Genomic DNA, 18,664 nt, shown 5'->3' with positions numbered 1-18,664 from the left:
TTATTACCATTTTATGAAAAAAATATTTCAAACAATATATCAAACACTTAATCATATCATACCTTAATATAAATAACATAAGAAGACATACTAGCTCCAGCTACACTGCAGAGGATAAAATTTCGTCCGTTTATTTTATTAGAGTTTGACGTAATTAAGAGTATTTATTAAAATCTCAAGTAGATATACAAGTTTTATGAAATGAGATCAAAATTATGAATAAAAAACATTTAAATCCTCTTTTACATATTAATTAGCAACTTTTGTGCATATTTGAATTTTATAGAATCACTCCAATGGGGATCCATCAGGTTTACCGTAAGAATCGAGATGAATTTATGAGTGTCAATGGCTTTTGGGAGTATTTTGTGACCCAATGGTCGAAGTGGGGGATATTATCTTCATAGTATATAAGCTCGGAGAAATGATTCACATGTATTCATTACATCGACGAAAGGTCCAATCAAATATATGAAAATAAATTAATCAAGATGAACGCCAAGGTTATTGTAGTATTATCTGCGCTCGCGCTTAGCAACGCGGCTCCTGCATCTTATGGTAAGTTGACGTAATGTGAAAATGAACTTGAATGTTTAACTGACGGCGACCCTAGCAATTAATTGTTATTTCTAGCATGAGCCCTAATGTGACTCGCTAGACAAAACTTGGTTTTACAAACCCTACGACACGCGTTACAGTAGAGTTGGCCCGCAGAGTTGTATGTATATGTGTAGGATGGCTTAGGTCTCTCTTTTCTTAATTGGCGCTTTAAATGTTTAACTGATAGAGTTAACTTCATATGTATACAAACACAATTTTTTTAATACGTGTACAATGTTCAAAACTAAACTTGATTTGATTGTTTTAGAAGTTTTAACTGACCGTGATGTGGATACGTTAATTTTTCTTTTTTCTTGTAGGTGATGAATTACCAGGGCTCGTTTGGCGTGTAGGCCGATCTCCAAATGTAGCTTTTGGATTTGGCAGTGGATTCAGCAGTAATATTGGTGGCATCAGCCATTCTTCTAGCATCGGCTCATCTTTCCAAAGCGGTGATGCCAGCGCTTACGGTGCTGGTATTGGATCCTCAGATGGCAATACCTTTGCTAGAGGCATTGGTTATGCAAATTCTTCACCGTACTCGCACATTAGATTACAACAGCCTAACTATGCTGGTTATAATAACGCATTTGCAAGACCCTACGGCTCCGCTGTGTCATCTTCTCAAAACCAAAACGGTTTTGGCTCGGCGGTCTCCTCAGTTCAGAACAACGGCTTAGGTCCCTACCAATCAGCTATTTCCTCTGCGCAAAACTTGCGAGGCCTTGGATCTGCTGTATCCAGTGCTAGCTCAAATGGTTTTGGCACAGCTGTTTCTTCCGCTGAAAATATTGGTGGATATGGATCAGCTATTTCGTTTACCCAGAATCATGACCAAAATAACTTTGATTCAGCTATTTCTGCAGCCCAGAATATTGGGGGTTATAGATCGAGCACAGCGCAAACTATTCAGCAGCAAGGTGGTTCTCTACGGCACAGTGGAGCGACCAGCATCAATGGACCTGGAATTCAGACGGCACAATCTCACGCAATTAACAACGGCTACTATTAATAGGAGAGAAACACACATATATATATATATATATATATATAAGGATGTTGAGAAGACTGCTGGCTACTTATCTCAGTGTCTTTTATAGAATCATATTTTTATGTTTCATAGAGTAATTAGTTTTATTAAAAGGGTTGAATAGATTTCATTTGTTTTTATTTTTTTATTACAACACATACCTATTATACTTTATTTTATATTATACATTACCAAATTTGAAATAACTTTAGCAATTACTTCACAAAACGATATACTTTTACTGATTATCAGTTTTAACTCTAAAAATGGGTATATTTTTCTACTGTCGCAATATTTCTATAAATAATACACAAGACACGACTAAGTAATAATTCAATACTTAATCATAATATAAGAGGAAATGTAAAGGCAAAAATACTCATTCAAAGTTCAAACCTTTAATGTCTTATATAAAAAAGAATAAATTAAATGTTTAATCAGAATATTTAAAATTTTAAGAGGATGAAATTTTATTTAAATATACAATTTTTATTTAAATATACACTTATACACTTGGTTATCATTGCTTAATATTTTTATTATCGTAAATGAAAAATATGTATATAACATGTATATGTATATAACATATTTTTCTAGGCCTCCTAATTTTAATGAAAATAGAAAATGCAGTTCCTAGAATAATGTCCAGGTGAAGGTTAGTTTGATTTTAGCACCTCCCCTTTACTGTATGCTTACAATTCATCGACAATTTATTACGGGTTAAAGTAAATAGTTAGCGCAATAAACATTTTTTTGTAGTTTTTTGATTCCTTAAATCAAATAATAATTCATTAATATAAATATTACATTAAAAAATTAATTTAATAATTTGATAGAATAAATTTACACAATAAAATACCATATAAAACATTGCAATTTGAATAAAAGTTTGTAATAAAAAAACCCATATGACTCGCGCACAAACTATTCGATATTGAAGTATTTTGGGTCCAACGCTATTTTTGATTTATATTAATGATTTCTGTCTACTTACTCTTAAAAGTTCTAAAATAATAACTTTTGCTGAAGACTCTGTTTCAATCTCTAATGGAAAATCATGGGATGAACTATTTAAATATGCTAATGATGATTATAGGGTCGTAACTCAATGGCTTGACCAAAACCTCCTAACGTTAAACATATCAAAAATGAAATTTATAAACTTTAGTATACGTGCAATCCAACAACCAAAATTAAACTCCATAAATTTAAAAGCACATTATTGTAGTAATTATTCTAAGGATAGACAGTGAACCGTGAAATACTGAATCAAACCGAATCTATAAAATACCTCGGAATAATAATAGACCGACACTTACGATGAAAAGAACAGATATCAGTGTTGAGTCGACGTATTAGAAAATTAATCTTCATTTTTAAGATTCTCAGGTATGTTTGTAATTTAAATCTTCTGAGTTCCATTTATCGCGCTTTTTGTCACTCTTTACTGCGATATGGAATTCTGTAGGCGTATTCGTAAGGCGTTTCTGTATGGGGTGGTGCAAGTAAAACTGCAATGCTTACACTAGAACGAGTACAGAGGACCATATTAACGATGACATTTAAGGATTATGTGCATCTGACCGTTTTACTATACAAATACCTTCCATTTTTAACAGTTCGGCAAATGTATATAATGGATATATTGATGACGCAACATACAAAGCAAAGTAATATATTTTAAAACAAGCGGCGACCAGACAGACTATATGATCGACCAACGTATAAGTTGGCCGTCACTAAATCTTTCTATCTTTTTTTAGCCCCGTGTCTATATAATAAAATGTGTATGAATATAATCATCAAAGATCTTACTAAATACAATCTCAAGACAAAACTTCATAAATATTTAAAAATGTTTACATATGATAATACTGAGAAACTGTTAAAACCTGACCTTTTTTTTCGCTTAAAAAATGCGTTACGCGTTTCCCCCTCTGGAACAGTGGGGGGGTATACGGGGCTCGCTGGTGTCCAAGGCGCCGAGTGCACCCCGAACAACGGAATACTCACTAAAAAACCAGCGGTACCCTTTCCTTCTTAACGAGGATCGCCACGGGATCGCTTTCGTATGCTACCGTGACGCTGACGTTATAAACTAGCTCAACTTAAAAAAAAGCTCTTTACAATCTTTTGCACGCAAACATGCACACACTCACATACACACATACACATGCACGCGCGTGTACATAAACATGAGAAACAAATTTCTTTAAAAAAAATATATTTTAGGAGCAGTATGTAACTTTTGCATATATTATGCAGCTAGTGACACGTGATCGAGAATTTTTCTTGTACCGTCGTACAGTTCTCCTAGTATGGAGGGAAATATGAATCGAACTTGGGTTACTTAGCATTATTACATACTACAAATTATTCAGTTACGTGTTTACTACACTATTTATTATACCCTTAATATATTTTTGTATTAGAAATAAACCAAGTAGTAATTTGGACAAATAAATAAATATATCGTATATGTTGATATAATAATATGAAAAAAACTTCACGCAGGTTTCAATAACAAGTGTTCGTAGTTAGTCTCGCGCGAGACTCACAACGAAAGATATAGATTGTATACGCTACTATATATTTATACTTTATTGTTTATATATGCCTATGTAATACGTGTATATAAAAATGCTTATAACTAATAATTGTATTGTGAAGAACACGGACCGGTCTTATGGACAAGTAGCCGTTTTCTACAGACCATCTAATCATACCTAAAAAATTAAAGACAATTAAAATCCTAAAGCATTTTATGAAATATATATTTTACATTGTAATTTAGTTAAAACAGTCTTCAGTTTGCGGTAATATTTAAAAGAGTTTATTAAGACATTATCAAATAAAAGCGCGAAGGCGAATTAAAAGTTTTTTATACTACTGACTCTGAGTAGCGTAATTTTAATTTTTGACGTTCATGAACGAATGTCAAAAATATTGTTTTTTTTTTAAATTGGCTATAAAGTATAGCATAAAATCATCAAATCTAATCTTAAATGCTATAATTTTTTAGGATGACTATTTGGAAATTTTAAAACATTCGAAAGAAACGTCAAAATGGAACAGTTGTTATCGAGACTCATAAATTAAAGATTTCATTCAAAAACTAGTCTCATATCTACAATTCGACATCTTATAATATAAAAGTATGTTACAAACAAAGAATCTGTTGATTAATTAAAGTTCATCCAAAGTCTATCTGATAAGATCCACTCAATGGTTAGGAACCACGGTTACAAGAAACAAAGATAAACACAATATTTAAATTTTATTCTTTATATTTATATTAATAACAGAGAAATAATAATAGTGATAAATGGATACTTTAGTGTACATATAATCCTATTATAACAAGGTTATTTTCTGTGAAATTCGTCACTTGAAGGATTCCTCTTGATGTTTTCCTTCATCGCAAGAGAATGATTATTTTATGTACATACAAATTGAGCACATAAAAACTCAGTGGTGCTTTTTCGGATTTGAACCCGCAATATACGGTTTAGATAAATGAGATCCTGGCTGGATACTATGGGCCCAAAAGAAAAGTTAATACTCACGCTATCGTGAATTGTTAAATATGTTCTCTCAAAAATTATAGTATGCTTCCCTCTGAGATTATATACTAATTAAATACACCAATCTGAATAGGATATAATTTTAAATAAAGCTTAAGAATTTTATGACTTAATTATTCAGTTACAGTTAATTATAACTTTTTCAAATAGTCGTTAGACTGTAATTACCAATTTTTTATAATTAATTTATATTATTGGACAATTAGATACACCTTGTAATATTTTAAGTTTTTATTTTATTAACCCTTTTTTTTTCGAGGAGAAAAGGCATTTACGCCTCCCGCCCGGACTACGACCGGGACGGGTATGTGGGACTCACGGGGCAGAAAGCCAGCCATCCTACCCACTAAAACATCCCCGTTTCCGCCTCTTACGCCGTTACGGGAACGCTGTAGCTCACCACCGCGACCCCGCCAGCGGCCGTCGCTTAGCGACCCACCGGTTGTTTTTATTGAGGTTGTCTTGGCCCAGCCAGTAAAGGCAAGGCCCTCAGTCCAACCACAGGCTGAAGCCTGGATAGGGAAATGAGTTTGAGAAGGCGGTGACCGAAGACCGTCCACCCAGCATCGACAGCGAAACTGGGCGAACCCACCTCTCCGTCCTCCTTCTACATCCTCCTGTCTCCGGCAGCCCGAAAGGACCCCGGAGACCAACTCCTCCTCTCTCTCCGGTGGCCCAAAAGGACCCTGGAGTCCACCTACTTGCCACGAAGCCGCTCGCTAGTCCACTCTGCTGAACACGCTGAATATGTAGCAGGAGCGGCCCGTGACACTTCCACCGCGGCAGTCTCAGCTGCGGTCGACAAGCAATCCGGAAAAACATCGGATTGCTTGTCGACCCCGTTGCCCACGGTGCACCACGTGGAGGTGACTGACATGCAACCCTTTATTTTATTAACCCTGACTAATAAATATTTGTTTCAATTAGGTATTTTAACTTTTATCGAGTTATATTTGAAGACCGTTAATTTATTAATTAATTAATGTGGTGTTACATTAATTCGAAAGAAGTAAAATCTTATAACCTAAATTAAATTATTAATTTTAATATTTTTAATAACATATAAAAGTCTATTTTCGTTGCCTTTTTTAAATAATTAAATAATAATTTCTCAAATTCACCGACTTCAGATGGTTTAGTACTAACTAAATTTGTTAAACTATATATTTTACTGTGTTGTTATTAAAATGATTCTTAAATTAAATTCATTATCATCGAAGTTATTAAAAAACAATCTTTTTTTTTCTCTTAGTATATTTATCTTTTAGAATATTTTCTAAACGTAATACAATAAGAAAAAATAATTGAAAAGTTAAAATTAATTAAAATATTTATAAAAAATCCCTCAACCTTTTCGTCTACTTGTTACTGTCTGGGTATTTAAGTATCACAGCGAAATCAATCGTTGAATTTAAATGAAAATCCTCTTAGTGATAGCCTAGTGTCTTAAATGTGCCTAATAATACTTTTCGATAGTGGTCCTATGTTAAATAGCATAATCTATTACACGAACTTTTACTAAAGAATGTTTTTAATAATAATTAAAAAATGCAATTACCGAATAATACGGTATTTTTAAATAATTACTTTATGTTATATGTATATTTAAATAACTAAAAATTTTTACATTTTTGTTGGGTTAAATATTATATACAATATTTTCCTATTGTACTATTAAAAGATAAAAAGATTCTAATATTTAGAATTTTATTACCATTTTATGAAAAAAATATTTCTTTTTCTTATCATACACTTAATCTTTTTATATCCTTTTTTCATATAATTAATCATATCATAAACTTTAGTATAAATAATATAAGATCTATATATCAGATTATATAGATATCTCCCACACTCTTTCTTTTGCATATCAATGATATGCTCTCTCTTGGGAACATACATTGCTATGCTATGCTATTTCCCATGGGTGTCGTAAGAGGCGACTAAGGGATATCTGAGCGACCATCTGCTCATCTGGTGATAGGATGCTAACATCCGCCTGGCTTGTTACCACCGTACGCATGGTGAAAAACTCGTGAAGTGGCTTGCAGCCGCGTTTCGAGGTCAGCCAGCGTACAGCCAGTGCCCGAGCGAGTATTGCCGCGATGGGTGTTGGTCCAGTGGAGACGGCTGTTGAACCAATGCCGGGGGAAACTGTATTGACCTGCCGGACAGGGAGACCTGAAGAAACGGCTGTTCCGCTGGCCACCCGTAGCCCCTGTAGGCTCGAGCATGCCTAACCAGCTCGCGAGGCTGCCCCACCAGGCCACGCATAATCTCGGGGTGGACCGTCGTGCCGGTTGGTGACCGGAAGCTGGGGTCCCGGCGGCCACTTCCGGGGGTTTCGGGGGCCCTTCCGTCCGGCGGATCAGTATATTTTCCCTTTTGGCAACCATTTGGGAAAACACGCCTCCATACTTTGCCCATCCCTATCGTGGCAATACGTCGCTCGCTTCACGTCTCTTTTCCTTATTTTTCCAAATGGTAGCGCAACTAAGAAATAACGGTCGTTCAGCGGTTCACACCCCCACCATACCCACGCTGTGTGAGGTCGAGTTCTCTAACATCCGAGGACTCCACGCTAACCTCAACGCTGTCCACCACATCTCGAGACAGCACGGCCAGCAATGTTGTTCCTCACGGAGACGCAAATACTCCGCCCTGCCGACACCAGCAACCTTAACTATTCCGGCTACATGCTTGAAGAATCTTTCAAAGCGAAAGCCGGAGTATGCTTGTTCGTCAGGGCGGATGTTTGTTGTCACCGATTGCGCTGCTTGGAGGACCCCTCCTTCTCCATGTTGGTGGTACGTGTGGACCTGGTTCGTCAGAGTCGAGTCTACGTGTGCCTCTACAAATCCCACAATGGTGACTTGGAGACAAGCCGATTATTTGACCAAACGCTTCCTAACGCGGAATTGGTGTTTTTGGGGGATTTTAATGCTCACCATGAATCATGGTTGAAATCCCTCAAAACTGACCATGCCGGAAGAACTGCTCATGCTTTTGCTCTCACACACGACTTGACCCAATTGGTTGATCAGCCCACCAGGATCCCAGACATTGATGGGCAAGCGCCTTCTCTACTGGATCTTCTGCTGATTTCTCACCCGGTGGAATATCAGGTTGTGGTTCAAGCTCCACTTGGTTCTTCGGATCACGGCCTTATATCTACCAAAGTGCAACAGGCCAAGGTGCCGCCATCAGCGGTATGCAAACGTCGCGTTTGGCACTATAAGTCGGCAGATTGGGATGGTATGCGCGATTACTATGCGTCAGTCCCTTGGAAGGAACGTTGCTTCAGTGGGAATGACCCGACAGCTAGTGCCGCTGCTGTTGCTGATGAGATCATGTTAGGAGTGGAATACTACATTCCTAGCTCAGATCTCATCAGTAGGGGTACGCGTAACGCGTTCACTCATGAATGTGCCGACGCTGTATTATCTAAGCAGGCGGCATATCGCGCGTGGACCAACGGCTGCGTTAGCGGAGCATCTAACATTGACTCACTGAAAGCAAACTACAATAAAAATTCCAAGTCCTGTAGGAAGGCATACACGAGAGCGGATGCACAGCGCATTATACAGATTGGTCATGACCTTATTTAGCATCCTAGGGGCTCCCGTAGCGTCTGGCGTCTGACCAAGTCTGTGAAAAACAATTTCTGCCAACCTTCGCTGCCACCGCTCAGAAATCCGGACGGATCGCTAGCTTACAGTGCGCAGGAGAAAGCCGACCTCCTGGCTAAACTCTTTGCCGACAACTCTGTGATCGATGATTGTAGTGCGCTGCCACCAACAATACCTTCATGTGGCCACACGATGCTTGACATCAAAATCAGGCGACGTGATGTACGTGCGGAGGTGCAATCACTTGATATACGGAAAGCTAGCGGTCCCGATAGAATACCAGCCATAGTGCTGAAGAAGTGCGCGGTGGAGCTGTCTCCTGTGTTAAGGCGCCTGTTCCAACTTTCTCTCTCTTCGGGATGTGTGCCGGAGGCTTGGAGAAGAGCTAATGTGCAAGCGGTTCCCAAAAAAGGGGATCGGTCTGACCCGGCAAATTATCGACCAATAGCTATCACCTCAGTACTTTGTAAGGTGATGGAACGGATTCTAAGCAACCAACTGATCCATTACCTAGAAGATCACTGTCTAATTAATGATCGTCAGTACGGGTTTCGACCAAAACGGTCCACAGGTGATCTTCTAGCGTACGTAACACACCTCTGGGGTGAAGCTATCGACAAGCGTGGAGAATCGTTGGCTGTCAGCCTAAATATTTCCAAGGCTTTCGACAGGGTCTGGCACAGAAGTCTTCTCTCCAAGCTGCCGGCATATGGTCTGCCTGCTCAGCTATGCACCTGGATTGCCAGCTTCCTACACAAGCGTAGCCTTCGTGTTTTAGTTGATGGTTGCGCTTCACAATTCTATGTAGTCAATGCTGGGGTCCCCCAGGGATCTGTGCTATCTCCCACACTCTTTCTTTTGCATATCAATGATATTATGTGTGTGTCATCGACGTAAGCGCACGGAACTATATAGCTCCGTAAAAAAAAATTGTTTTAAAAATATAAGGACTGTGTTTTGAAATCATAAAACGTAGATATGTGTAAATAACAAAGACAGTGTGTGATCTATATAAAAACATTATTGTTTGAATAAGTTTAATACGCAAAAGGGTGAAACGATAATTATATAATATAGGTACTTTTACTGAGGGCAGTCACTTATTTTACGAGCAAAATAAGTTAAGAAAGTAGTGTATTAATAAAAATAAATGCTTTATAAAACGATTTTAAGAAACACCTAAAGTTCTAGTAATTTATTTTAAAACAAAGAAATACTTTAAAAAATATACAGTGAAGTGAGTAGATACAAAGAGAATAACTTTTTTTGTAGCGGGTGTTTAATAAAATCTCCAGGCGCAGATTATAATATTGTACATACAGTTCGCAATTTTTACTTGAACGATAACCATATCGTTGGCCCAACGGTGTGAACCATACTTCCACGCACGAGCGATATGGGTTCAAACCCAAATTGTTGGTGACCTATTTCAATTTATTTATTTTTCTGTTAAGAAGTTGCTGTTATAGTCGTTACTAAGTAAGAATGATTCCACAGAAAAAAATAATAACAACAAGAAATAATACTTCTCCAGAATCTTACAATGTGACAAATCGGCAAAAAAGCAAACAGTCTGAAAAGTGGTCGCCTGCATCAGAACAACTTACTAAACAAGACGTTGAACAAATCATTCGTAATGAGTTTCAGGCCTTTAAATATTTAGTATTGGATGATATCACTAACATGTTAAACAAAATGATTCAAGAAAATCTTAAACCTATAAAAGAGCAAATATCTACTATTGAAAACTCGATGACTTTTTTGAGCGAAGAATACGAATCTACTAAAAAAATAATTGCAAGTTACGACGATAAAATTGCGGAAATGGAAAGAGAGAAAAATGCACTAAAAAATGTAACATCTGATTTGCAACAACGAATACATACTATGGAGCAGTATAATCGATCAAATAACATTGAAATACAAATGATTCCTGAGCATAAAAATTAAAATTTAATTAGTGCAGTAATGCAACTGAGTAAAGCAATATCATGTGATCTAAAGGAGTCTGATATACATCACTGTACTAGAGTTGCAAAATTGAACAACAGCGACAAAAGACCCAGATCTGTGATTGTAAAGCTATCCACACCACGAATGAGAGACACGATGCTAGCATGTGTCATCAATTACAATAAATCGCATCCTGACGATAAACTTAACACAAGTCACATAGGTATTGCAGCAGATAAGCAGCCAATATATGTTATGGAACACTTGTCACCGGCTATTAAGTCTTTACATGCAGCAGCTCGAATAAAATCTAAAGAAAAAAAATACAGATTTGTGTGGGTTAGACAGGGCAAGGTATTTATGAGAAAGACAGAACATTCAGAATGTATTTATGTAAATATCATACTGCTTTGAATAATATCCAGTAAATTGCTTTGCTCTCTAAACTCATAGATCATTTTAGTGTTTCATGTTATAAAATTCAACGGTCTTAATATATACTACCAGAACGTCCGAGGTCTCCGTACTAAAACTCATGACTTCATCTGCAATTTATCGTGTACAAATTATGATGTTATTATATTAACAGAAACGTGGCTTAATAATAAAATAGAGAACCATGAAGTATTCGACAACCGTTATACAGTATACAGAAGAGATCGTGATAGTTTACTTTTACATTGTAAAAAAGATGGTGGTGGAGTTTTAGTGGCGGTCTCAAATAAACTGAAATCAATGCGACTCAGTTTTTGTGAAAGTCAGTGTGAAGATCTTTGGATAAATATTGAACGAGAAAATTGTCACGATGAGTGTAACTCAATTGCATTATGTGCAGTTTATTTGCCTCCTCCCGTCAGCCGTAATATGCTATCTAATTTTATCAATAATTTTAATAGTAGAATTGCAGAGAATAGACAAAATGTTATGCTCGTGGGTGATTTTAATTTAAGTAATATCAATTGGTTCGCTACTGATGATAATGTTATTTCTAATAGTTCCTTAGGAAATTTGCTAGTTGATTTTGCATCTCTCAATAATTTAGTTCAACATAATAACATTAGTAATAACAATAATAAAATATTAGACTTAATATTCAGTAATCATAATAACATAAAAATTAGTAAGTCTATTTTGCCAATAGTGCCTCCAGATCACCACCATCCTCCCTTAGATATATTAGTTTCTTATTCATCAAGAACTTCTTTAAAAAGTAATGTTATTAGTGATAAGAAGAACTATTTTAAAGCTGACTACGTAAGTATAATTTCAGAATTAAATAATATCAATTGGTTAAGCGAATTTTGTAATTGTAAGTCAATAAACCTAATGATCGATAAATTTTATAAAATTTTGAACAAATTGATCGAAAAATATGTACCAAAAAAGAAACAAAAAGGTAAACAATATCCTCCATGGTTCACTAAGGAAATGATAAATTTATATAAAGAGAAACAAGTTTTTTTAAATAAATACAAAATATATAAAAACCCACTTGATGAAATTTCATTACGTCTTTTGAGCAAACGTTGTGCAGATTTATCGAAAATTTGCTACAATAATTACATTAAGATTGTTGAAGAAAATATTAGTAGAAATCCTAAATATTTTTGGTCATACCTTAAGGGCAAACAAGATAATAGTACCGCACTCCCAGGCATAATGACTTACAAACAAAAAGTAATGAAATCGGGATCAGAAATTTGTAACGAATTTGCCTTGTATTTTGCTTCTGTTTACACACAATCTCAAAGTTCATATACATTACCATCTTATAATAATCAATGTAAACATGACTTTGGAGCGTTCACTAATTTTGTAATATCGCGAAGACAGATTTATCAATACTTAAAAAGACTTGATACAACTAAAGGGACAGGTTATGATAATATCCCTCCTATATTTATTTCTAAATGTGCATGGGTACTAAGTTTCCCTTTATATTTATTATACAACGAATCACTTCGCTCAGGTGTTTTTCCCGATAAGTGGAAAATAGCTAGGATCGTACCAGTATATAAGTCCAAGGGCAGTGAGTGTATTGAGAATTATAGACCGATTTCCATACTTTCCACTTTTGCCAAAGTATTTGAAGCAATAGTTTACCCATATCTAGAATGTCATGTAAAGCAAATGAATAATAATAACCAGCATGGCTTTATAAAGGGTCGATCTACAACATCAAATCTTGTTTCGTACAGTGAATTCATTGTGCCAGCTATTGATAACCACAAGCAAGTTGACGCAATTTATACCGATTTAACCAAGGCTTTCGACAAAGTTTCGCACGATATTTTACTCTTAAAATTAAGCAAGTACGGATTCAATGGTAATATGCTTGAGTGGTTCAAATCATATTTATACAATAGACAACAATTTGTTGTCTTAAAAGGTTTTAGCTCGAGTCTATATAAAGCCTGCTCCGGGGTCATGACTCCTCATGACTTGGTCAAAGTCATGAGGAACCCAATGAAGAGCCGAGATGGCCCAGTGGTAAGAACATGTGAATCTTAACCGATGATCGTGGGTTCAAACCCGGGCAAGCACCACTGAATTTTCATGTGCTTAATTTGTGATTATAATTCATCTCGTGCTTTACGGTGAAGGAAAAACATCGTGAGGAAACCTGCATGTGTCTAATTTCACTGAAATTCTGCCACATGTGTATTCCACCAACCCGCATTGGAGCAGCGTGGTGGAATAAGCTCCAAACCTTCTCCTCAAAAAGAGGAGAGGAGGCCTTTAGCCCAGCAGTGGGACATTCACAGGCTGTTACGGTACGTTACGGGGTTCCTCAAGGGTCACACTTAGGACCTTGGCTCTTTAATATCTTCATTAATGATATTTGCGATACGGTACATTATAGTAGAGTATTTTTATTTGCGGACGATTTAAAATTAACAAAAGTAATAAACAACTTAGCTGACTCAGAGCTCTTACAGGTGGATATTAATGCTATATATAATTGGTGTAAAAATAATAAAATGGAATTAAACGTCAGTAAATGCAAGCATATAAAATTTACGCGAAATCTCAATATAATCATTGATAACATCAAGTTGGAGGAAGTTTTTGAAATAAGTGATTTGGGTGTCATTTTTGATGACAAGCTTACTTTTGTCCCGCACTTCAATAAAATAATTACGAAAAGTTCCAAAACGTTAGGATTTTTAATTAGAAATGGTAAACACTTCACGAATAACACGAAAAAAATAATCTATAACGCTTACGTGCGTAGTGTACTGGAGTACGGTAGTGTTGTGTGGAATCCTTATTACAATGTACATCGTCTGCGTATAGAGAGAATACGGAAGCGATTTGTATATCATCTATCCAGAAACAAAAAAACCTCATACAATAAATCTAATAAAAATTACAGCAATCTCTTGAAAGACTTTAATATGGATAGTCTCTCTGTACGCAGACAATTATTAGATCTCTCTTTCCTATTTAAGATAATTCGTAACGAGATCGACTGTACTTACTTACTTGAAAAGATATACTATCGTATTCCAAGGCGCAATGTTCGTAGTTTTCTGGGCACTTTTGATGTCAGAATATCAAAAACGAAATTAGGATGTAATGCACCAATGCCTAGATCATCACGGTTGTACAATGGTTTTTGTCAAGATCTAGATATTTTTAATGACTCTGCCATGATTTATCGTAAACGGGCGCTAGAATTGTTGAGAGATGCAAATAAATAATAAATAAATAAATAAATAATAAATAATGTTATCTTAATTTTATTTTGTATTAATTAGTATATTTTTAGTAATTTTTTTATAACGTAAACTTTGCATGAATTTAATGAATTATTTAATTTTAATTTGTACCTATATCAATTTCAAACTATTTGTGTTATTAATTTTAATTTTATTAAGTGCATGTTTATTTTTTTATGATCTTTAATTTGTACCAATTTGGACTTTTTTTTTTTTAATCTTTCTACTCATGTTGCTATAATTATGTGTTAATATATTTTTAAAACAAATATTGTAATTGTTGTGGCTACTTTAAAAAGCTTCACATGTTAGCTATTTTCACTAAATTGTTTTACATTTGTCATTAAAACATGTAGTAGCTACTAGTGGTCCTTAAAATAAATAAAATAAAATAAAAAAATAAAAATATGCTCTCTCTTGGGAACATAGATTGCTATGCAGACGATAGTACAGTGCATGGTGTATAGCACGGACGCGTAGTGGCTGGGTGGGCGGAAACTGAGGAGAGGCGGGAGAATCTTGTCATTGAACTCGATAGGACGTTAGAGCTCATCGCCAAATGGGGTTCTGATAATCTTGTTGAGTTTTATGCCAAGAAAACACAGGTATGCGCTCTCACAGCGAAAAAGTTACCATTTTCCCCTCTTCCCTCCCTCTGTGGCACACCGCTGATGATACAAAGCAAAATCGCCATGCTGCGGATGGACGTTCGCTGCGACCTTAGTCCAAGGGATTACATCGAGGTTATTATAAAAACAGCTTCACGGAAACTCGGAGCTCTGAACAAGGTGCGGCGTTTTTTCACGACACAACAACTGTGCCTGTTATACAAAACACGGGTACGGTCTTGCGTTAAATATTGCCCGCACCTTTGGGATGGCTCCGCTAAGTACCTACTGGAGGCCTTGGACCGGTTGCAGCGACGTGCAGTACGCATTATTGGCGACGTAAAGGTCACAAACACCCTTGAACCTTTACAATTGCGTCGCGAGATAGCAGCACTGAGCGCTTTCTGTCGACTGTATCACGGCGAGTGCTCTGAGGAATTATTCTCTCTGATTCCTGCTTCCCCCTTCCTTCTTAAATCCACGCGAGCTGGTTCTCGATGTCACCGCCTAACTGTGACATCAATTCCATCGCGAACAAAGAAATTTGGCAACTCCTTTCTTTGTCACACTTCCAAAAAATGGAATCCCTTACCAGCTCACGTGTTCCCCTCCTCTTACAACCCGGGTTCCTTCAAACGAGGCGTGAAGAGGCATCTTGCGGGCCGGCAAGGCGAAGGCGGCTAGTGCAGAACGTTTTTCCCGTCTGTACTGGCCGTCGTCGCGTTTGGACATACTAGCTCCAGCTACACTGCAGAGGATAACATTAAAAGTAGATAAACCAGTTTTTTAAAAATAAGATCAAAATTATGAATAAAAAACATTTAAATCCACTTTTACATATTAATTAGCAAATTTTTGCATATTTGAAATTTATAGTATCACTCCAATGTGGATCCATGAGGTTTACCGTAAGAATCAAGATGAATTTATGAGTGTCAATGGCTTTTAGGTGTATTTTGTGACCCAATGGTCGAAGTGGGGGATATTATCTTCATAGTATATAAACTCGGAGAAATGATTCACATGTATTCATTACATCGACGAAAGGTCCAATCAAATATATGAAAATAAATTAATCAAGATGAACGCCAAGGTTATTGTAGTATTATCTGCGCTCGCGCTTAGCAACGCGGCTCCTGCATCTTATGGTAAGTTGACGTAATGTGAAAATGAACTTGAATGTTTAACTGACGGCGACCCTAGCAATTAATTGTTATTTCTAGCATGAGCCCTAATATGACTCGCTAGACCAAACTTGGTTTTACAAACCCTACGACACGCGTTACAGTAGAGTTGGCCCGCAGAGTTGTATGTATATGTGTAGGATGGCTTAGGTCTCTCTTTTCTTAACTGGCGCTTTAAATGTTTAACTGATAGAGTTAACCTCATATATATACAAACACAATTTTTTTAATACGTGTACAATGTTCAAAACTAAACTTGATTTGATTCTTTTAGAAGTTTTAACTGACTGTGATGTGGATACGTTAATTTTTCTTTTTTCTTGTAGGTGATGAATTACCAGGGCTCGTTTGGCGTGTAGGCCGATCTCCAAATGTAGCTTTTGGATTTGGCAGTGGATTCAGCAGTAATATTGGTGGCATCAGCCATTCTTCTAGCATCGGCTCATCTTTCCAAAGCGGTGATGCCAGCGCTTACGGTGCTGGTATTTTATCCTCAGATGGCAATACCTTTGCTAGAGGCATTGGTTATGCAAATGCTTCACCGTACTCGCACATTAGATTACAACAGCCTAACTATGCTGGTTATAATAACGCATTTGCAAGACCCTACGGCTCCGCTGTGTCATCTTCTCAAACCCAAAACGGTTTTGGCTCGGCGGTCTCCTCAGTTCAGAACAACGGCTTAGGTCCCTACCAATCAGCTATTTCCTCTGCGCAAAACTTGCGAGGCCTTGGATCTGCTGTATCCAGTGCTAGCTCAAATGGTTTTGGCACAGCTGTTTCTTCCGCTGAAAATATTGGTGGATATGGATCAGCTATTTCGTTGACCCAGAATCATGACCAAAATAACTTTGATTCAGCTATTTCTGCAGCCCAGAATATTGGGGGTTATAGATCGAGCACGGCGCAAACTATTCAGCAGCAAGGTGGTTCTCTACGGCACAGTGGAGCGACCAGTATCAATGGACCTGGAATTCAGACGGCACAATCTCACGCAATTAACAACGGCTACTATTAATAGGAGTTTGAAATTAAACATATATATATATATATATCCTTATATATATATATATATATATATATATATATATATATATATATATATATATATAAGGATGTTGAGAAGACTGCTGGCCACTTATCTCAGTGTCTTTTATAGAATCATATTTTTATGTTTCATAGAGTAATTAGTTTTATTAAAAGGGTTGAATAGATTTCATTTGTTTTTATTTTTTTATTACAACACATACCTATTATACTTTATTTTATAGTATACATTACCAAATTTGAAATAACTTTAGCAATTACTTCACAAAACGATATACTTTTACTGATTATCAGTTTTAACTCTAAAAATGGGTATATTTTTCTACTGTCGCAATATTTCTATAAATAATACACAAGACACGACTAAGTAATAATTCAATACTTAATCATAATATAAGAGGAAATGTAAAGGCAAAAATACTCATTCAAAGTTCAAACCTTTAATGTCTTATATAAAAAAGAATAAATTAAATGTTTAATCAGAATATTTAAAATTTTAAGAGGATGAAATTTTATTTAAATATACAATTTTTATTTAAATATACACTTATACACTTGGTTATCATTGCTTAATATTTTTATTATCGTAAATGAAAAATATGTATATAACATGTATATGTATATAACATATTTTTCTAGGCCTCCTAATTTTAATGAAAATAGAAAATGCAGTTCCTAGAATAATGTCCAGGTGAAGGTTAGTTTGATTTTAGCACCTCCCCTTTACTGTATGCTTACAATTCATCGACAATTTATTACGGGTTAAAGTAAATAGTTAGCGCAATAAACATTTTTTTGTAGTTTTTTGATTCCTTAAATCAAATAATAATTCATTAATATAAATATTACATTAAAAAATTAATTTAATAATTTGATAGAATAAATTTACACAATAAAATACCATATAAAACATTGCAATTTGAATAAAAGTTTGTAATAAAAAAACCCATATGACTCGCGCACAAACTATTCGATATTGAAGTATTTTGGGTCCAACGCTATTTTTGATTTATATTAATGATTTCTGTCTACTTACTCTTAAAAGTTCTAAAATAATAACTTTTGCTGAAGACTCTGTTTCAATCTCTAATGGAAAATCATGGGATGAACTATTTAAATATGCTAATGATGATTATAGGGTCGTAACTCAATGGCTTGACCAAAACCTCCTAACGTTAAACATATCAAAAATGAAATTTATAAACTTTAGTATACGTGCAATCCAACAACCAAAATTAAACTCCATGAATTTAAAAGCACATTATTGTAGTAATTATTCTAAGGATAGACAGTGAACCGTGAAATAC

General features: G+C 35.8%; 2 protein-coding genes across 3 annotated transcripts in view; both read left to right on the top strand.

Moving 5' to 3' along the window:
- The window catches only part of LOC126769624 (translation initiation factor IF-2-like), a 76,071-nt gene that overhangs the window by 27,159 nt on the left and 30,248 nt on the right, over positions 1–18,664 (top strand). The gene's annotated exons all lie outside the window — the stretch shown is intronic.
- LOC126781589 (fibroin heavy chain-like) lies at positions 345–17,328 on the top strand. Its single transcript, XM_050506497.1, has 3 exons — positions 345–558; positions 921–1,101; positions 16,818–17,328. The coding sequence occupies exons 1-3, from the start codon at positions 492–494 to the stop codon at positions 17,326–17,328; spliced, it is 759 nt and encodes a 252-aa protein (XP_050362454.1). The 5' UTR covers positions 345–491.

The sequence above is a fragment of the Nymphalis io genome, chromosome 1, assembly GCF_905147045.1.
Source record: "Nymphalis io chromosome 1, ilAglIoxx1.1, whole genome shotgun sequence".
Lineage (NCBI taxonomy): Eukaryota > Metazoa > Arthropoda > Insecta > Lepidoptera > Nymphalidae > Nymphalis > Nymphalis io.
Note: the sequence above shows the minus strand (reverse complement) of the source record. Positions and strands in the feature narration are given on the sequence as shown.